The 22,361-nt window shown below is 39.0% G+C and overlaps 2 protein-coding genes and 1 long non-coding RNA gene across 4 annotated transcripts in view; 2 read left to right on the forward strand and 1 right to left on the reverse strand.

The window, feature by feature from the left end:
* The window catches only part of LOC122070708 (putative beta-D-xylosidase), a 34,832-nt gene extending 19,792 nt beyond the window's left edge, over window positions 1-15,040 (reverse strand). Inside the window, exons 1-3 of one of the 2 annotated variants that reach the window (XR_006137938.1) lie at window positions 14,632-15,040; window positions 11,663-11,664; window positions 6,420-6,424 (exon numbers count right to left, since the gene is read on the reverse strand). The gene's annotated coding sequence lies outside the window, so the exon portion shown is untranslated. The remainder of the gene's footprint in view (window positions 1-6,419; window positions 6,425-11,662; window positions 11,665-14,631) is intronic. The other variant, XM_042634917.1, reaches the window with a different exon arrangement.
* Window positions 15,041-16,215: 1,175 nt separating this feature from the next.
* On the forward strand, window positions 16,216-17,442 carry LOC122070704 (50S ribosomal protein L12, chloroplastic-like). Its single transcript, XM_042634915.1, has 2 exons — window positions 16,216-16,377; window positions 16,802-17,442. The coding sequence occupies exons 1-2, from the start codon at window positions 16,216-16,218 to the stop codon at window positions 17,321-17,323; spliced, it is 684 nt and encodes a 227-aa protein (XP_042490849.1). The 3' UTR covers window positions 17,324-17,442.
* A 1,931-nt stretch (window positions 17,443-19,373) lies between these two features.
* On the forward strand, window positions 19,374-21,744 carry LOC122070707. Its single transcript, XR_006137937.1, has 2 exons — window positions 19,374-21,227; window positions 21,306-21,744. It is a non-coding gene; the product is annotated as an uncharacterized LOC122070707 (long non-coding RNA).
* The last annotated feature ends 617 nt before the right edge of the window (window positions 21,745-22,361 follow it).

Here is a 22,361-nt window from a genome sequence, read left to right on the forward strand (position 1 = left end):
GCTATAGCTGGGATGAGCACTTGTCACTCATAGAGTTCTCCTACAACAATAGCTACCAGGCTACTATAGGCATGGCACCTTATGAAGCCCAGTATGGTGAGAAATGCAGAACACCTTTGTATTGGGATGAAGTTGGAGAAAGGAGGATCCTAGGCCCGGAACTGATCCAAGCCACTTATGAGAAAGTGGATGTAATCGGGAGAGAATTAAGGCGGCTCAATCAAGACAGAAAAACTATGCAGATGTCAGACGGAAGAACCTAGAGTTTGAGGTGGGCGATAAAATTTTTCTAAAAGTATCCCCAATGAGAGGAGTGAAGAGGTTTGGCAAGAAGGGAAAACTAAGTCCTCGATACATGGGACCTTATGAAATATTGGGTCGAGTCAAAATAGTAGCTTACCGGGTCGCTATGCCACCCGAATTAGAAGGAGCTCATAATGTGTTTCATGTTTCCATGCTCAAGAAGTATGTTTCTGATCCAGCTCATATTTTGACACATGTACCCTTGGAACTTGACGCTGATTGGAAGTATATAGAATAGCCAGAAGAAATCATTGACTAGAGAGACCACATTCTCCGCAATCAGACTATTTCTTATGTACTAGTCAAGTGGAGAATTCACTCCAGACAAAAAGCATCTTAGGAACGTGAGGAGGAAATGAAGAAGAAATATCCTAAGTTGTTTGGATCACTAGGTACGTCAAATTTCAAGGACGAAATTTCTTGTAAAGAGGGGGGAATGTTATATCCGAACCCTAAAACTTCCTATTTAATGTTTAGGTGCGACGCCGGAGGACACCAGTACCAGCGAGCACTGGGTTGTATCCGTCTTTTGCCACGGAAGGAAGGGTGATCCCACTTGCACCTGCTACCCATGCTTAAGTAATTGGAAGGGATTCCGAACTTGAAGGGAAAGGTCAGTTGAACCACACACACACTAGAAACCCTGGAGAAGGCCCCACTCAAACAGAGGAGAAATCGCATACAAAGTGACCAGTTCAGCCTTCACCGGCTGATGGTCACCGGTGGATGGAGCATCCACCGGTGAACACCCTCTGGAGAGAAAACTGGTCGAAAAGGGGTTAATTTGCCGTGGGACCTAAATCTTCGCACCTGTGCACATCAAACCACCCCCAATAGTTGGTACAACCTATTGGGGAATAAATGAACGTATCCGAACACCCTAAGGTGGGCCTGTTAGTACTGAATAACGAAATAACCCGGTATTAGGTAAAAACCCATTAATTCCCCAAACAGCCCTTAGTGGGACTTAAGTGGCTATAAATAGGGCTCTTACCATACATTTCTTCTCCTACCAAAATAGAAAGAAGGAAAGGGAGAAAGAAGAAGAAGAAGAAGAAGGAGAAGGAAAGGAAGGAAGGAGGAAGGCTAGGGCTCCATTCTTGAGGTAAGCCCATATGCTCATCTCTCCACACACACACATAAATCTCTATCTATCTTTCTCTCCTTCCCATTTCACTCTTTATTGAGAGTAATGGAGACCCAACCAAATTCCACCTACCCAACCACAAATACTACATAATGGGAGAGGGAAATTAGAGTAAGAGACCTACATTGGCAAGGTTATTCACTCAACCTTGGGTCTAAGGACAAATCCCTATGAAATCCCTACCCCAAACCCTAAGATTTGGGAATTTGAACAAATCCTCTATGACCTAACATCCTAACCTAATCCTAAGTTGGGGAAAATGAAATTAAACCCAGGTATGGTGTGTGAGAGTGATCTCATGAGCCATTAATGACCATTCCATGAGATCAACCTAAGTCTTCCCCAATGTGTCCTAACCTCAACTTGTGTATTAAGGAAATTGGGTGTATCTTGAAACCCTATATTGATTCACTCACTAATTTCACTAAACCTAAGCTAAGTGAAGTGTGTGAGGATAGCCTACATGAAAAACCAACCCTAAAATCACAAAACCCAATTTGTAAACTATACAAAAGAAGGAAAAAGGGGAATGGAGTTGGGAAATGACACCCCACTGAAAAATACGTATTTCCACCACCATACACAGGGGCCACAGGGCCAATAGGGATGATCTGAGCAAGAAAACCCCAATTTTACCTTCACCAGTGGATGGTCACTGGCCAGCCGGTGAAGGCAGGAACCATCCACCGGTGAAAATATTACAGGATGTGCATTCCGTTCGGATTCATCCACCGGTGAACCATTTTAAAGTTAATTTTTAATTCTTTTAATTGGGGCACGAGTCTTAGTGTCCCACTCCTCTATGAATAACCGAATAACCTAAAAACACTATGTATCCTAGAAGTGGAACCGAGAAGTGACGGGGACACGCAACACGAAACCATCAACTATCTACCGCCATCTAAAACACGAGGTGAGGGGATTTTATGTGTTTTTATGGAATGCTTGCATCATAATGCATATGTGAATGAATTTTATCATTTTTTATATTATTATATTATTCCTTATATATGGTGTTGATGTGGCATGAGAATGTGGATTATGATTGTGCATGTGTGTGTGTGTGTGTGTGACTGGGGTGCAGGGTGGCCAACTGTTGGTGCCGGTGGCACTACATGCTCAGGGTGCATGTGTATGTGTGGGTGTGTGACTGGGGTGCAGGGTGACCAACGGTTGGTGCCGATGGCACTGCATGCTCAGGGTGTGTGTGTGTGTGATTGGGCTATAGGGTGGCCAATGGTTGGTGTCGGTGGCACTGCATGCTCAGAGTGAGTGTGTGTGTGTGTGACTGGGGTGCATGGTGGCCAATGGTTGGTGCCAGCGGCACTGCATGCTCAAGGTGTGTGTGAGTGTGTGAGTGTGATTGAATTGTGTTGTGGCATATTAGAATGCATTGGGCTAGGATAACCACCCTGGTGCTACAACCCTTGCCAATAGGGGTTTACGTATTAGCTAATCCTCTCATCCGACGGTCCATGGTTGGGGATGATTTTCGATGACTGAGATGCAAAGATGCCAGCGTCGTGATAGATCCTCACGCGATGTTTGATTCGATGACGGGTATACCCTACATGCGATGTTGGATTCGATGTAGTGGTATCATGAGAGGGTTATTAATAGGGGTTTACTAGGTAACGATGCGGTTTCAGAACCGGCACGCTCCTGACTTGCAATTAGCTAGTATCCCTGGAGACTGATAACGTACATTCATGACTGGGGATAACACCTACGTTGCAGTAGCAGTTATACCCCCTTTGGACTTAGAAATTGTTGCTTAGAATTGCTTGATAATAAATGGATCATGTCATTGCACTCATATTTATGTGGTCGGGCATGAATATTCATACTATTGCATTTTCTTGGATTGTCATGATTGCTTGTGTGTGTTACCTTCACTGGGCTTCATGGAAGCTCACCCTCTATTGTTGCCCCTTTTTAGATGTTGATTCAGGAAATCCTTTGAAAACTGTAATCGAGGTCCCGGCTCTCTGCGAAGGCATCCTCTGGGATGAGGAGCTGGTTGCACACGAGGATGGATGCATGTGCGATGATTGTGCATTTAGAGCACTCTGAGGATGGGAGTATCATCTTCTATTTTTTATTCTTCTTGTACTTAATAGATGTAGCCCTATGGGGGCATAACTATAATTATGATTAAGATGTGAAAACATTCTTTTTGTGTAAACATGGTAAATATCAATAGAAATCACCAGTTGATATATATTTTGTTTATATTATAAGTATGTGATTTTAGAATTCATTTCATAATCTTATGAACTTAAAGTACTACATCGTGGATCCTAGATGGATGGTGGACACGTGTGCGTGTCCATGTCGCCAGCCTTCAGGTGAGTGGAGGCGGGGTGTGACAGTACTATATAGTGATTGTAGAACCGATTAGACCCTGAGTCTTAGTGAGCTTGAAGTCATATCCTACGCTGGTCTAGTTGAGTAGTGGTTCGCGGGCTAGATGAATCAATAGATATGGTATTGGTCCCTCCTTTATCTCTTCAATGGAAATAACATCTACCTCAAAGGTTTTGTTGACACCACTACTTTCACCTTCTTCATGGAGCTGAAGATGCCCCAGTTTCTCTTGGCAGAAGAGTTCAGATTCAGCCTGCCTACTCTTAGCACTTTTATGGTAAAAACAAGTTGATCAATCTCATGATCTGTAAACTCAAATTTTCTGAGGGATGCACCTCGCCACAGGTTATTCAACCCTCGCTCCAAAAAATCTAACTTCTCAAGCCTTTTATGTGAGGCAATCCCCTTGCCACAGTCACACCGTTGACCTCCATCTCTGATGTAACCATTATAGTTGCTTCTAGCACAGTAAGGGCAGATATTCATCCTTCTAGCTTTTCTCTTTCTAGCATATGAACTGCTCCCACAAAAAGAGCGATATTGCCCCTTTCTCAGCTCCTCCAGATACATCTTCCATGGGAAAGAAAAGATGTGAGCTCGCATCTCGATTGGAAGATTGAGACGCCAAGTAGCTCTTAATTTATGCTACCAAACTTCTTTCAGTGTAAGACGAGGCTTGAGAACTTGTGATGATCGTCGAATCAGGGATGCAGGGTTAACTGTAGATTCTTCTTTAGTTGTGGCAATCACATCTATCTCAAAGACGTCACTGATACCATTGTCTTTACTATCCTCCTTAAATGGTAGACGTTCCAACTAATAGGTGATCCAATCAATTTGATCTTGATAGACGACTTCGAACTCAAAATCTGCTTCTTTACTTCTTTCTTAGGTTGAAAGTCGTGATCCACACAACTGGGAAAACCTTCTGCTGCATTTACAAAGTAGCTCTCTAAGGTAGGATAATTTGCAACCCTTTTCTTACAAGAGGATTCCATTCTTGCCATTACAAGCATCTTTTGATTATCAAACCCTTGATAGGCACTTGTTCCAGGTCGGCCCCTTCTTATATCTTCTAACATATTTTGTTCTTCTTTTTGAGAAAACCCTAAACTAAGGATTCCTGTAGCGTGAGGGAATTTAGGCAACCTCGTGGGTCCTTCCTGGTATTTTCCCAATCCCATTCCAGGAAAATAATGCATCTGTTTCATCATTTGACCAACAATGGTATTCCATATGCCCTCATAGGACATTAGAATGTTATCCTTCATTGGCTCTTCAACAACAGAAGCACAAACTTTTTCTAATTCGAAGCCACTCAGACGAACCTCCTATTCTTGAGTTTTCCTAACTTCAGTGTTAGCCAATGTGTTAACTAACTGAAGATCTCCAAAAATAGTAATCACCTTCTCATCATAGATAAATTTCACTTTTTGGTGCAGAGTTGATGACACTGCCCCTGCTTTAGGAAGCCATGGACTACCCAGAAGCATATTGAAGGAGGCTGGGATATCTATTACTTGGAACTCAACATAGAACTCAGCTGGCCCTATTATCACCATTGTTGTGAGAATTCCAGCAACATTTCTTTGGTGTTGTCGTAAGCCTTAATGATCTAAGCCGAGGGCTTGAATTGATCTGGATTAAAGCCTGTACATGTGGCAGCCCTCAAGGGTAGGACATTCAAATTTGATCCATTGTCAATAAGGACCTATGGCAGTGTATTCATATTGCATTCGATAGTGATGTACAGAGCTCTTGTATGCTTGATACCTTCTGGAGGTAAGTCTATATCAGAGAACATCAATGCCTGAACAGCATACGTGGCTCCCACAATTTGAGATAATCATGATGGATCCATCTCTATATGTACTTGCACACTGGTGAGGGACTTCACTACAGCTTCCCTATGGGCAAGAGATGCCATTAACAACCCCCAAATGGAGACGTTGGCCTGCACCTTCTTCAACTAGCTCAATAATTGATTCTCAGGTTGTGGCTGCCTACTACACTACCCTATCTTCGTGATAGTTGGTTATTTCAATATCAAACCCTTGGCTTTGTAGTCTTTCCCCCTTCTAGTGGCCATCACTTTCTTGAATCCTTCAGGCCTCTTTTTGATGAGAATATTATAAGGGTATTTACTCCCATCCTCATTATTTATATCACCAATCATGCCTACCATAGGTTCTTCAATCCCTTCTTCATATGCAGATAGTGGACTTGGAGGACCCCCCGAAATGTCAATAGCCTGAGCTTTAACTATTTAAATAACATTATTCAAATGTATATTAAGCCCTTTGACAAATGATTCATACTCGAAATTAACCTTAAGATTTTCATAAACTTCTTTGACAGTTTCTTGCCGGACTGCCACTTTCCTCAACATTTTCTCAGTTACTATATATCTTCACACATTTGGTTCAGTAAGCAGAGTATATTGTCGTAGGAGGGATTCTCTTCTTCACTTTCCTCTTCAAACTCAATTTCAAAGTATGCACTTTTTGACTTTTGATTATCTTCACTTTCTTCACCAAAATCTTCCTCTAGATCTTTATTTTTTTTATTATTGACCTTCTTCTTCATCTTCGTCTTCTTCAACAAGATCTTCTAGGTCTTCATTTCCTGATTCTTAATCACCTTTTATATCCTCATCCCCGTCTTCTTCCTTCTCTGAATCATCATCAGAAGAAAAGATTGGGCGAATGATATCTGTTGGATCCACATCGGGCCCATTTCCCCTAATAGCATTCACTGTCTCACAAATTTTTTCAGTATCACTATCACTCTCTCCACCTATATGGATTAGGTGATCCTCATCCCCATCTTCTTCTTCCTCTAAATCATCATTAGAAGGGAAAATTGGGAGAATGATATTTTTTGGATCCACATCGGGCACATTTCCTCTAATAGCATTCACTGTTTCAGCATCACTGTCACTCTCTCCACCTATATGGATTAGGTGTATTTCATCTGAAATCATTTCTCCAATAGTTAATGCCACTATTGCCCTGATCATGTCTGGTGTGACCTCTTCTATTGTTGGTACAATGAGATTTGTAGGGTCAATCTGGGACTCTTCTTCCCTATCTATGAGATTCATCGATCCGGTAAAGGAGTGAGTGGGAGTATCTGGATCCATTAACATATCGGTCCAAGAAGTTCCAATCAGCCAATCTACCTCTGAACCCTGATGTTGGATCCCTTCTTCTAACCATCCGTTCATGGGAAAGTATTCTGGTGGTGTTGGATAAGGGTAAGGGTTATATGGAATTGGCAGGCAGCAAGGCTCTAGGTGAAATGGAGGCAAAGATAGGGGAAATGGGGCAATAACTGGTGATGGTAATCCTTCCCGAGTTGGGACACAATAGTCTAGTGTTGGATGGTAAGATGGAGATGGAGGAGGTGATAGGAAGGTGATGGAGGGTATGATATTGGGTGATATCAAGGTGATGGAGGATGAGATGCTGGATGATATGAAGATGATGGAATGTATGATGCTGGATGATATAAAGGTGATAGGGGATGTGGGTGATAGGAAGATGATGGAAGGTATGATGCTGGGTGATATGAAGGTGATTGAGGAAGTGATGGTAGGTGATAAGAAGGTGATGAAGGATAGGATGCTGGGTGGATATGAAAGTGATGGAAGAAGTGATGGTAGGTGATATGAAGGTGATAAAGGATAGGATGCTGGGAGATATGAAGATGATGGAGGATGTGATGCTGGGTGAGATGAAGGTGAGGCCCTATCTGAGGAAGTGTAAGATTACAAGGTGGGAGACTTTCATCTTCCTAGGAATAATTTCTTCAATTCTCTTTCGATTCTCTTCTTCTTTTGCTTCTAAATGCTTGGCTTTGAGCAAATCTCAGTAAGTTTGGGTAGTAAGATGCCCTCTCTTTGGTGAGGGTTGAATCCTTTGCATAGGATCATTCTCATCTGAATCACTTTGTATCATTCCAACTGTTCTGTTATTCGAAAGTGGATTGGTAGTCACATTTGGCTAGCTCTTCAATTCCAGTTCAATCTGCGTTGATTCAATCAAATCTTATACTGTATGCTTCAAGGTGATACGCTGGTTGGTGGGATGACCCTTTTGATTATGGAAAGAATAATATTCATTGTCCTTGTACTAAGGAGGTGGAGGATCACTGATTGGATGAGTAGGCGTCGTACTCAAGAGACCTTTCTTTAATTTCTCATAACACACAGATAAGGGCATCCCCAAATCTGAGAATTGCCTCCTCTGTACTAAACCTTTTTGAGATGGAAGACTTGGCTTAATGACAATTGGAGCAGGCTTAAGAGTTACTGTATACACCGTAGGCTGCTGGTCGGTGCTGGCGGTAGTTATCTTGTTCACCTCTGTATTACGTCCTTTACTATACCTGGTATTCTTACTCTTCTTTAAGGAACCCTATGGACTATTTCGGTGTTGCGCTTCTCTAAAGATTCAGTATTCAACTCTTCTTCCTATTGCTAGCAACGCTGAGAATGTCTTGATGTGCTGACTATATAGCACATCATAATAAGGATTTTCCAAGTTAACCAAGATCATTTCAACTTGTTCTTTTTCAGTAGGTCGAGACATCATCATACCTGCTTTATCTCAAAACCTTAAGAGAAACTCCGTGAAACCCTCACTTGGAGTCTGTCGAATAGTTTCTCACTCTCGTCGAGTTATGTAAAGTTCAGTGTTGTAAGAGTATTGCTTGGTGAATGCTTTTATAATCGTTAACCAATTCTGATTCTGGGAAGGGTCCAACTGAGTTAACCAACGAAGAGTTGGGCTTGAAAGAGTAAGCAAAAATGCTTGCCCCATTTGTTCTTCAGTAAATCCCCATGATCTGAAAATATTAATGAAGACCTTCAAGTGTGCCCTTGAGTTGCCATCAAACTTATCAGTGTTCCATTTAAATTTCTCTAAAATGCGAGCTCTGGGAAAGAGGACCATCTCATCAGTTTCTATGGCTTGAGCATCTACATCCTTCCCCTTCTACAACAACTTTTCAAGTCTTTCTAATTGTTCCCTCATCTTTCTTTCCCTTTCAGTTTCAAGGGGTTCAATTAGAAGATCTGGTCATATTTTCTCTTCATCATCTTCGACCACAAGCCTCGGTATGGTAAGAGGTGCATTAGACCCCATCTTGGTCCATTCCTATTCTCTTGGGGTTAAAATAGGTTCAGTTTGTTACCGAGGCTGCTTGGCACTGGTAAACTGGTTGAATAAATGACACAACTCTTCCAACTCTAACTGCATCATATCCATTCTCCTTTTCTCTTAGGCATCTGGTTGACTTCCACTAGCCGGATCCATATTCACTGACTGTTCAGACGATGCTGAGCTAGGTGAATTTGGTGGAGTGAGTTAAACAATAAGTTCCACCGTTGGTAAGAACTTCTCAGGGCTAACTCGGACCAAATGATTATCTTGACGGTTCCACACAGACAGCAAGGAATTTTTTTTACACGAAATCATGCCTGACCTAAACCAAGAAATTTAAATTTTAGATTTTTATTTTTATTTTATTTTATTTTTAATTTTTTTTATGATGCATACACAAAATTACTCCCCCTCAATAATAAGTGTCTAACTTTGGCCCAATCTTCAGTTGGTATTCACAATTTTTTTTTAGGGCCTAATTTAGACACAAATTATGGTGTGGGAAAACAAACAAGTTGGTCCACGCAAGAACAACCTCGTAGCTAATTTCATATAGGTATTTTGTTTCTCCCCGTAGTATGAAAATACCTAATTATTCCTGACTCTGGGATTGGTTCTATAGAACATTATCAGTTTGGAGCACGTGCTAATATAATGTGGTGAAGCAGGAATCACCCCACAAGCATGGTTGCATGAACCAAAATCGACATAGTTGCATCTCCCAATTCCCAATTGTCAAAGAACACATCAAGTTTAAACATATATAGGAAAAATCTCACCCCAAATGAAACAAGCTAGAAGGGTTCTAACTTGAACCCGTAAATAATTACTAATTCAGTTTGTAGCGTACCCTAGTTGTTTAATGGTCTCGTTCCAATATGATACGATGCAATGGGTAAGACTGTAGGACAGAACAAGGCTACCCTTGATAGAACCAATATACCTATCACTGAAGGTGAATCGTGGGTACGTGGTTCCTTTAATATATTAGATGGTACTGTATCAAGGGGTGTGACTTCGCCGGTGAATGCCCATGAAATTACATGGGTTCAGTAGGCTAACCACAGGGGTAGGTGTATCCGTGAGTGAGTGTGTGCACAAGTGTAGTGTAGAAAGTGGCCATTGGTTAATCTCAGAATAGCCCGATATGTTCTATCACCCTAAGGGTTCCGAACTATCGACGACCATCCTCGTCAATAAATTTCACTTCGAGCACTCTTATATAGGAAGTGGGCATCATTTGATCTCAAAATACTTAGTATATTGTGCACTGACCTCCCCGAGGGTGCGGGCACAACAAGGAGTACCCTCATCAACTGATTTCACTTCAAACACGATGCATGATGCGGTTAGTAAGCAATATACAAACATGTTTGCACACAATGATGATGAGGGGGAGAAAATTCTAACATTCATTGTAAGCTTCTGGCATAGAAAGTTTGACAGGCCCTAGTGGAGTCACCACTATAAGTGAAATGAAAATACCCTTTTTCTTACCTTTCCGCTTATCTCCTCCTTCTCCTCACCTGGTCTCACCAGTTGTGGTGAACTGAGTCTCCAAATATGGTCTGGCGACTATGGGGGAATGGGGAAAGCATGATGTTTGGAGTCACCATCTAGGATTCAGGGCCTAAAACCCTATGGTGGCCCAATTTTGGTCTAGGGATCGAGCTCGAATAGGGGGTTGGATTCCTGTGAAAGGAAGGAACCCCTGAATTTGACTTCATACTTTGGTCTGTTCCAGAGATAGGGGTCCGATTCAGATTACGAGTGTGGGATGGTGTTAGGCACCCACCTCACCCAAAATTTTTGGTCTTTCTACCAGAAGCTTGGATTTCGAATATTCTCCCCCGAGAATTTTAATAGTCTAAGCTAGCAAGGAAGTCCTATTATATGAAATAACATAAACATATACACATAAACTTGCTTGAAAGAATTCCACATGAAATAATAAAATTTACATATAATAATGAAAAATGCAATTATCTTATCTGCGTACATGTATAACACCTCATGACATGACAATTATGACCGTTATTTCATGTGAGGAACATATGCGATAACACATAAAATGATAAAACATATTATGTTTAATGTACAGATGCTAAAATTAATACATGAAATGATAACAATAAACCATCATTTTATGCAGTAGACACATAAAATAATATATGCGGAGATGAGTTATGTATTATACATGCAAATAGAATTACGATGTAATATCTGCATAATAATGACAGATGAAAATGGTGAAATTTTAGATAATTCTACTCGACTTAGGGGCAACGATTTAATTTTCTTCTCTCTTTCTTGGAGAAATTAAAAACTTCTAGCACTGGAGTAAGAAAAGTTCATAGGGTTTCTATGCTAGGGTAAGAACATGGGTTATAGTTTTCAAGAATTTAGGTAGGGCTTCCACACTATATTCCTAGGGTTGGAATCAACTCTGAAAATTTGGACAGGGCTTCTGTGCCGTATTTCTAGGGTTAGAATCAGCTCCAGAAATTTGGGCAAGGTTTCCGTGTTGAATTCCTAGGGTCAGAATTAGCTTAGAAAATTTGGGCAAGACTTCAGCGCCGTATTTCTAGGGTTGGAATCAGCTCTGAAAATTTGGATAAGGCTTCCATGCCATATTCTTAGGGTCATAATCAACTTCTGGGAATTTGGGCAGAGCTTTCACGTCTTACTTCTAGGGTTGGAATCAACTCCAAAATTTTGGGCAGGGTGTCCGCGTCGTATTCCTAGGGTTGGAATTTATCCTAAAAATTTGGACAGAGCTTTCGCGCCATGTTCTTAGGGTCGGAATCAGCTTTGGAAATTTGGACAGGGCTTCCACGCCATGTTCTTAGGGTCGGAATCAGCTTTGGAAATTTGGACAGGGCTTCCACGCCATATTCTTAGGGTCGGAATCAACTCTGGAAATTTGGACAGAGCCTCCGCATCGTATTTCTAAGGTTAGAATCAACTCCAAAAATTTAGGCAGAGCTTCATCGCCATAATAAAAGTGTTGAATTTAAATAAAAAGAACTTGAATAGAGGTTCAGTACTAACCTAATATGGATGACCTGGGCTTTTGGAAATGAGATACGACTCCGTCAACTTCAATCAACTTAGTAAGCTAGGCTTAAGGTTCTTATAGACTCTTTTCTTTCTTCTCTCTATCTTTCTCTCTCTTTTTTTTTAGACCTCTGGGACAATCTTTCTCCAGGGATTCTTCTCTTTTTTTCTGCGGGGGTTTTACAGTGACCCAGGGGTCACTATCTATAGGAGAGGCAGAGGGGTAGGGGTGTAAAAATGACTAAGAGTGTGTAACAGGGCCAAATCCGTGTAAGGCCCCCATAAATCCGTGTAAGGGCTTACACAAATTTGTAAGTCCTTACACAACCCGTGTAAGGCCTTATACGGATGTGTATCTTACATGTAAGGTCTTACACGGACCCCTCCCCCTGTGTCACCTTATTATACTGAAAGGGATACGTGTCACCCTATCCTTCTTGGAAATAATCCGTGGCACCCTACTAAGTCTCTAGCCACTCTCGTAGACTGGGCGGCAGTTGCCCCTGGTGGAAGTCTTATCACCGTAATAGCCATGGGTATGTCGGTAAGTTTTGGATAGGGGTTGGTCTGGTCCAGTTTAAGTTTGGGGTTTGTCTTAAATCTAAGGTTTGGTTTAATTTTAGTGTTTGGTTTAAGTTTAAGGTTTGGTTTAAGTTTAGGGTTTGGTTTAGTTTTGGGTTTGGGTTTTCGGTTTTAGATTAGAGTTTGGTTAGGGTTTTGGTTTGGTTAAGGTTTAGGGTTAGAATAGGGTTTTGGTTTAGGTTTAGGGTTTGGTTTAGGTTTGGGTTTTAGGGTTTGGTTTAGATTAGGGTTTTGATTTGGGTTTAGGGTTAGGGTTTGGTTTTAGATTAGGGTTTTTCCTGAGGTTTTGGTCATGGTTTTGGCTATTGTTTCGGTTAGGGCTTTGGCTGGGGTTTTGGTTAAGGTTTAGGTTAGGGTTTTGGCTTGGGTTTAGGGTTTTGGCTTGGGTTTAGATTAGGGTTTGGTTTTGGGTTTTGGGTTTTAGATTAGGTTTTTGGTTTGATTTAGGGTTTGGTCTGGTTTAGGGTTTGGTCTGGTTTAGGGTTGGTCGAGTTCAAGGTTTGGTCTGGTTTGGTTTGGGTTGGTTTAGGGTTTGAGTTGGTTTGAGTTGGTCTAACTTGGTTCAAAGTTTAAGTAGTCATTACGGCACATCTGGTCATCCGTTTTTTTTTTCATACAAGATATCAATGGGACCGTATTTTCGAATACTTTCCAATGATATGAGAATCGAGCACATGCTGGGCTCGATTGTCGTATTCCAACAAAATTTATTAATGACCACTTTTGGTCACCCTCCCTGCATAAAAAAAATATCAAGTTTGACTGATCACAAGTTCTGGGATAAGCTGAACTTGTGCCGAAAATTCATCTTCTTTCTGGAAGAGAGAATATATGTCTCCTCATTACTCGTAATTCATCATTGCCGAGGGGGGAGAAAATTTGGTGCCTACAGGTATATGGATACATTGCAGTCTTCTTGTTGCATAGGAGTCATGTACTTGGATCCTTATCAATCAGATTCTATTACCACAGCAGTGTACTCTATCCAAGTGTGTTTACAAGTTTAGCAGTTGATGCCATGGGTCAGATACTTGGGTGCTCGAGATAAGTATAAATAAAAGAATACATACCCTAACAAACTAAAAAATTCTTATGTTCAAATAAGTATAAATAAAAGAATAAATGTGGTTTGGGTGTTGACATTAATGAGGTAAAACTTAAAAAAAATTGCAATCCAATGTTCATAGCAATAGTGAGGGAAGCTTAGAAAAAGGAACACATCATGAACAAAGTAATAAAGAACCTATTACTTTATTATGAATGAAGTAGTAACAATCAGTTTGAAGTTGGATGAAATGTGTAAACTTGGTTAGGCACAATGAACAAGTAATTTCGCTTTCAATTTAATGAAGGTTTAGGTCATGAGACAAAGACTCTACCAAGCACTTGGTAACTTATGAAGCACCTAGGAGTGGGAAGCACCTACGGACTTTATGGGTCTGATCATTGTTCCCCACCATATGGACAAGTCTTTGAACACTCTCTGTTGTGCTTTGCTCAAACTCTATTTTCGTATACACTTCTCACGCAAAGTGCAAGGTCTCGCATGATATTATGCACCCACATACAACCTTTCTCATCCCCATCTTCCAACATGCAAGAAATTTTCAAACTCTTAATCAAATCCTCAAATTTATCCCTAGAAGCTTTCAAACTCCCTAATTGATCTACTAATACCTCTCCAACCCAATAATTTAACATATCGTCTAGGTCTCCCCTTATGTTATAGTCTTCAAGGAAACAAGCACAGTAGAGAGAGACTTTTGAGCATTTCATTCTCCAAACTATCATAACTAAAAATTCCCAAAAATAAAAATAAAAAATTAACACATAGACAAAGATTCCAATTTTCAAATCCATCCAGTGAATTAGATAACCAACAGCAGATAGAAATGCATTGAAACACATAGAAAATCAATATCTGTAATAAAACCATGTAAGAAACACCACTTATTCACCTCAAATCGATAAGAAAAGGAAGAACAAGAAGAGAAGGAGTGGAGAAGCTACCTGTGAACTGGAAGAGAGTATAGCCCTAGAGCTGTTGGTGCTGCTGCAGATATAGATTTCGAAAGCGCTACCTTGATCGACCCTTGCAAATATTTTTTTGGCAGATCTAGGGCTTCCCTAAAAAATAACTCTCACAACTTGAATCTTCAAGACAAAAAAAAAAACCCCCTCTTCAAAGAAAAATAGGATCGAATCAGCAACTAGCTTGCAGCAAATCAAAGGAGGTCTTCAATCGTCCCTTTGCAGCAGATCCATAGAAGAAGTCCTTGGCAGTCGCAAGAGGGGGTGTAGGGGGAGAAATTATAAAAACATGAGGGAGAAAGAGAGGAAGAAAAGAAAAGTGAGAAAGAGAGACGAATAAAGGAAAGTAGAGAGAAAAAGAGAAAGAAGAGAAATACGAATAAAGAAACAAAGGTTCGTGGATTGATTTGTTTCTCAATAACAACTGACTTGGTTTTCATGGATACATTAGTTACTTAATAAGAAAAAATAATAATAAGATAAAGATGGAAAGAGAGAACGTAATATAGCGAGACCACGATAGTTGGATATTTTATAAGATAAAAAAATAATTGAGTTTAATTTTCTGACGAAGGGTACCAAAATTAAAAAAAAAAATTAAAGAAAAGAATAAAATGATATGAAGGACTTATAGTATTAAAACAAAAAAATGAGGATATAATAGTCCAGAAAAAGATTAGCCACGACGCATGAGTACATGCATTTATATAATAGTATATAGTATATATATATATATATATTTATATCACATTGACAAACAATAAGGTATGAGAAAAATAAATAAAGTTTTAAGTTCTTTTCAATGGAGGATCACCATAAACCCACTGGTTCATGAAATCATAAATCAAGATATTCATGCTCTACTAATCAATTATAGCTCTGTATAAGTTGCTCTGATACCACTCGTTAGATCTAATTTAGGGTTTCACATCATGCCCTAAATGATTCTCATTCAGACAACTAGAATACGATATCAAATTAAAACAAATGTTTGGATCAAAACATAGATGATTGAATTGTACCTTTCACCTAGTATGTTGAAGACGATCGATGTCGTTCTTCACTTTTTTCTCCCTCTTAGTTATGAATCTTCTACAGCTCCTTAGACCTCCTTGGTTCTCTCCCTTCAGTGGTAAAGTGGGAAGGAGTAAATAATGGCTGCAGGAACCCAAAACCTAGTATTTATAATATTGTGTTGCACTCAAAACTCTAAACCACAATGGATTGGATCAGTATATCCCTAAACTTGAGAGTGGACCGAACCGATTCATGCAACTCGACTTTCACCCTTTTAATTAACCCGAATAATTAATTAAGCACATAAATCCAACATATAGGACTTTCCCAGGGAAGCATTAGAAGTTAGTGGTACGATTTCATAAGCTTCTACGTAACCGTCAATCACCCCTATCTATTATTATTATTATTAAGAACAAGCAAACCACAAGTGAAACCTCAACAATATTAAACGACCAACTAACCTTTTGACACCCTAACTACAACAATATTTGAAGTTCAGAACTTCTTGCCTAAAGCATAACTAGTTTAGAGTCTACTCTCATGATGGGTCCCATTTCATTTGTCTTGGCTCACAATAAGTTTTTCTATATCTTTCCTATAGCCATCTTTGCTATAGAAAAGTATTCCCCTGTATTGCTGTTGGTCCATGGAAGAGATCTCTCACTGCAGAAGGCAACATTTTCATTGGAGATAAAGAGGAGCCCTGTAATTGTATTACCAGTTGTTGTTGACAAATAACATTGAGAAGCATTCAATAGCTGTTCTCCTTCTCTAACACTGAGGGCCCGTTTGATAACGCTTCTGCTGTTTCTGTTTCAAGAAACGGCAGAAACATAAATTTCCATTTCTGGGAACAGAAACAGAATTTTGGGTGTTTGATAAACTTTGTTTCTTGAAACTCTTATTAGCGGCCATACGAGTCTCTATGCATGTGGTTAAACCCAGGTTTCTGGTTCAACACCGACATTCAAAACAAACACCAGAGTTCGATTGTTATCACGGGTGAAGGAAATGGATTCATTCAATACGAGGATATCGGCAGTGATGAGAACAGAGTCGTTATTGAAAAGGAAACCAGCTTTGGGATCAAGAATTGTGGAAGAGGTTTACTACATGAAAAGGAAACCAGCTTCGTTCGCCGACTTCGACTCCATCCTCTGTGTGTCCTTCCCATTCTTCCACCTCTTTCCCGAAGCAAACCCTAGATTTCCCGATTCGAAGCCCCAAATTGTCCCGCAAAGCCAACTTCCTTCCCCCTATTTGCGCCGTTGCCGTACCAGAGAAAGTAGAGAAGATTGGAAACGAGCTCAAAAACCTAACCCTAGAAGAAGCTCGCAGCCTCGTTGACTGGTTACAGGAAGAGCTCGGTGTCTCCGCTGCTGCCTTCGCACCGGCGGCTGTTGCCGTAGCGCCTGGTGCCGTTGCCGATGCGGGACCAGCCGTCGTTGAGGAGCAAACGGAGTTCGATGTTCTTATCGAGGAAGTGCCGAGTAACGCGAGGATTGCAACGATTAAGGCCGTGAGAGCACTTACGAATCTGGCGTTGAAGGAAGCGAAGGAGTTGATTGAAGGATTACCGAAGAAATTCAAGGAGGGAACCTCAGAGGAAGGGGGGTGTCGATCTTCGAATGAACATGATAAATTTTCATAGATTTTTAAGTTGGTGTGTCGGTCGATCGTGGAATTGTGCCCCTTTTTTGTTTCGAGAAACAAGCGAAACAAGTAAAACTTGTTTCGTCATTCATGTTTCTTGAAGCATAAATTGTTATAAATTTCAATTTATGTTTCAAGAAACAAGTGGAACAGAACACTTTTACCAAACGGTATTTATGCCGTTTCTGTGTTTCTGAGAACAAGAAAACACAGAAACACGTTTCTGGTTACGTTATCAAACGGGCCCTGAATATCTGCCTTAATAACTTCTCAACACCCGCTTCTTGAAGAATTCTAGCATGCAAACTCAAGTTCCCCTTCATAATTGCAGATACCTTGGGCCCAATCTAATTGTAACATCAAACAATTTGAATCAACATTCAAAGATTGTTCATCATAGTAACCAATGGCAATTGGGAGGAGAATCCGATGGTCCTCACTCTATCCACTCGCTTTTTTTTTTGCCCTCTCTCTCTCTCTCTCTCTCTCTCTCTCTCTCTCTCTCTCTCTCTCTCTCTCTCTCTCTCTCTCTCTCTCTCTCTCTCTCTCTCTCATACACACACAATCTGTTTTTAAAGGACTAGCAACTCTTTTGAAGAAGAAATTGCTTGAAAGAATTACGAGTAAAAGATTATATTATTCAAGTTTGTAAGAGTTGTTGGACATTTAAAAAATAATTTAGATTACTGACTACATAAAAAAATGGTAATACGATGAATGTGCAATTTTTTTCCACACAAATACACTAAAAATAAATGTTTTGGCACATGTGCGTACACACACACCAAAAATCAAAATGTTTTACCACACGTGCACGTGCAATTGCACTTGTGCTTTTACTAGTCTATATATATATATATATATATCCTCTCATTTTCCAACTCGCCATACCAAACCAACCTGTTGGACTTGACCCCTAGCCATGCATAGTACTCTTCCATACTGATGATGGGTTCAATCGTAGATTTGCCTCTATGAAATTCTGATTTTGAAAATAAATATGTATTAGGAATCGAGCCCATAGAGAAAATGGCTCACTCCACAACTTCCAAGCAACATTTACTAACAACGCGTTATTATGCAAAGATGGGTCCCTAAACCCCAACCATTCCTTCTTCTTAGATTGACACAAATGGAGCCGAGAACACTCAATGGATCTTCCTTTTATCTGAGCCATTTCCCAAAAAAAATAAAAATTACCGTTGTCTTGTGAAGACGAGTATGGTAAGGAGCGGGAAGTTTAAATTGCGAAAATGCACAATTTGCAAGAAAAAAGGAAACCGACTTCATCTTAATTCTTTACTTGCATGTGATAGAAGACGATCCTTCCATCCATTAAAACGTCACCCCAGCTTCTCTGAAATATCATGAAATAGCATAGCTTTAGATGTCCCAAAAGTTATTAGAGGCTTGAAACTCTTGGCACACTATGTCCTTCACATTTTGATGAATAAAATTGTTTTCTACCCAAAAAAAAAAGGGAATTTCACATGTTGATTGTCAATAAACTATTAACCATACAAAGAATATGTGATTGGTCTGCCCCCATATGTGTGTTGCATTATTTCATTGATGATAATGGAAGTGCAATGAAGAGTATCAGGTAGTGTTTGGTATGCATTCTCAAAATAGATTCTAAGTCTAGAATGCATTCTAAAGCAAGAAATTAGTGAATAATTAAGGCTTTAAAATACATGCTAGACCTCTATTAGTTTATTCGCGTTTAAAACGTCGAATCATTTTTTTGCCATTTTAAACACTGTTTGCCAAATTATCCACAAAAGGCCAGTAAAAAACAGAAACGGGTCTATTTGAAGTTGCAAAACGTGTATCCCTTTTTTCCCTATTAAGAAAATGGATATTAAAAAATTAATTAAACCCACGATTACTTTCACTTTCACTTCCCGTCTTCACCGGTTCACCCCATTCGGCCATTCCCAAAGTTTCAAACCCTATCACTTCCTCTCTTCTTCTCTCCCAACAGTCCACTGTCTACCTCACTACGGCCAGTGGAAATACCGGAGTCTATGATCCACCATCCACCATCTTGTGTTGAATTCTTTTTTGGGTTATTTAAGGGAACTGCTGATTTTTTACTCAAGGAACTATTCATGCCCCTATACATGATCAAAGTAATATTTTATGCTGCATTAGGTGTTTGGGAATTACTCTTTAGTCATGGATTTGTTGTGAAGATGTATGTTAAAATCTAAATAAATATTTGATTGTTAATTGTTAATTCTTTATTCTCAATTCTCATATGTACTCATCATATATGTTAAATCTAAATAAATATTTGATTGCATATTAAGTAGGTACTTGATATTCTTGAGAAATGAGTAGAAAAAATGATAAGTTTTGGGAACATGTACAACAACTTGGGCCGAGCAGTTTTAAATGCAATTATTGTGAACTTGATTAATCTGGTAGTGTTACTCGAGTGAAGGCTCATTTGGCCTGCTTGAATAGCCATGATGTTCAAATTTGCACTAAAGTCCCTGACCATGTTCAAGCTGAAGCCAGTGCAGAAATGAATTTGAGTACATCTAAAAAGAAAAGGACAAATGAGGCCCTAGAAAGTGAAATTGGTTCCACAAATTCCCATAATATGAGCATTTATCAAACCACAATAGTAGAGTTGGCTACTAAACAAGACAATAAGTCATTAGAAAAGATGATAGGAGAATTTTTTGTTAAGAATAACATTTCTTTCAATGATATTCAGACAGAATCTATTATTCAAATGATGAAAGGTGCTTGTGCCTATGGTCAGGGTTTTGTTATTCCTAGTTACTCTAATCTTCGTACCCATTTGATTCCTGAAGCTAAGGTAGAGATCATGGAATATGTAAGCAATATAAAGTCAATATGGGGTGACATAGGTTGCACAATAATGTCTGATTTTTGGACTGACCTAAAGAAGAGGTCTTGGGTCAATGTGATAGTTTTTCTCCTGGTGAGGCTATGTTCCTGAAGTGCATTGAATGTGGTTCAAATAGTATTACTGCTGGATATCTTTTTAGAGAAATGTCTGATGTTATTGAAATGTTTGGACCACAACATGTTGTGCAATTTGTTTCAGATAATGGTGCTAACTATAATTGTTGTGGTGATATGTTGATTGAAAAATTGTCTCACATGTATAGGACAAATTATGCTGCACATGAGATTAATTTGCTTTTAAAGGATATCCATAAGCATGTTAGATGGGTGAGAAAAATTATTGATGATGGTAAACATGTAGTGGATTATATGCACAGGCACACAGCTGTTATAGCTTTAATGAGGGAATTCACAAATGATAAAGAGATTAAGTAGTCTTGCAAAATAAGGTTTACTACTAATTTTTTAATGCTCCAATCTCTTATTACAGTAAGTTATTGATTGCATCATCTGAATAGAGAGGCTTCCATTGCAATAGAGTTGAAATAGCATTAAAGACTGTGAGGATAATTCAATCTGATATATTCTGGGACGGAGCCAAAGAGGTTATTGCTTTTATGGATCCTCTCATTAGGATTCTTCGCCTTGTTGATTCAAATGGTTTCACTACATGCTACTTCTATGAAGCAACTGTTAGGGCAAAAGAAAAATTAAAAAAATTAAACGAGAGTGATGGAGTAAAGTACTTTACCATATTGAATTTGTTTGATACAAGAGTGGAAAGAATATAATTCATCCTATTCATGTGCTTGCTGTAGCTTTAAATCCTAATAATTTGTTTGATGGTGGACTTTTTATTGAGACAAATACAATTGTGCAAGCTCAAGAATGTATTGTGGCAACCATTGTTCCTCCAGAAGATTGTGAATAATTCATTGCAGAAATGGTTGAGTATCGAATGAAGAGCCAAAATTTGTTCAATATCACAGGAAAGTCTTTGATGAAAACTAACCATCCAAGTAAGTCTGTTAATTAATTAAGTTTATACTTCTATTTGTAAACTATTCTTATATTTATTTACTTGTGTTAATTTGTAGGGATTTGGTGGGAAAATATGGGTGATTATCTTTCTGTGATTCAAAAGGTTCCTTCAGAATCTTAAGCCAACCTTGTAGCTCCTCTCCTTGCGAGAGGAATTGGAATGATTGAGACGCAGTACAAACAAAGAAGAGGAACAAATTAACTCCAGAAATGTTAGAAGATTTGGTATACATTAGAATGAATTCTTTGATGAAGGAGAAGTATGAAAGCCGAGCAATTCAAGATACAAAACCTATTGACTTAGAAAAACTTGGTGACTTGTCTGATGTAAACATTGAGTTGGAGACAGAGAGACTTGAAAAGACATATGTTGAACCTGTTCATGATCAACCTAACTCTATATCATGATACATTTGTGTTTTTTTTAATGAAATGGGATGATGTAATTTGGATGATACATTTTGGATTATATAATTTGGATGATGATTTTGGATATTTAAATGATTTATTTTGGATCTTATATTAATCTTTGGATGGATATATTTTGGATGTTATTTCATGATATGATAGGTTTAGAATTTGGATTGAAATATGAATATTATCTACATTTGTTTTGATTGTTATCCAGGTATTTAGATAATTATTATTATACCAATTTATGTCTATATATTGCCCTTTTTTTTTACACCGTATTATTTAAATATAAACGTTTAAAATGCGTATCATCTGTTTTTTATTTTTTTTCCACTTTTTGTCATATTTGACTGTATTTTTTACCGTCTTGTTCACATTTTGATCCGTTTAAAACATGCTCGTACCGAACAATGTTTTTTTTCCGTTCCCGTTTTAACTAACAAAGTGCTAGACCTAGAATCTATTACAATAATGCATAGCAAATACAATATGAGATTCTATAGAGGTAGGTCAGTGATGCAATTTTAAGTGTAGTTACCACACAGGGTTGAAAAGAAATTTTGTGAGGTGTGGGAGGAACAAGCATGCATGCAAGGGATTACTTATTAGTCCTAGAAAGGGAATCAATTTATCTTCTTTTATGATAGTTTTATGATCAATTCTAGTCTTCAATGCTAAATGGTGATTTACTAAAACTA

This window comes from Macadamia integrifolia, unplaced genomic scaffold, assembly GCF_013358625.1.
Source record: "Macadamia integrifolia cultivar HAES 741 unplaced genomic scaffold, SCU_Mint_v3 scaffold978, whole genome shotgun sequence".
NCBI classification, from domain to species: domain Eukaryota; kingdom Viridiplantae; phylum Streptophyta; class Magnoliopsida; order Proteales; family Proteaceae; genus Macadamia; species Macadamia integrifolia.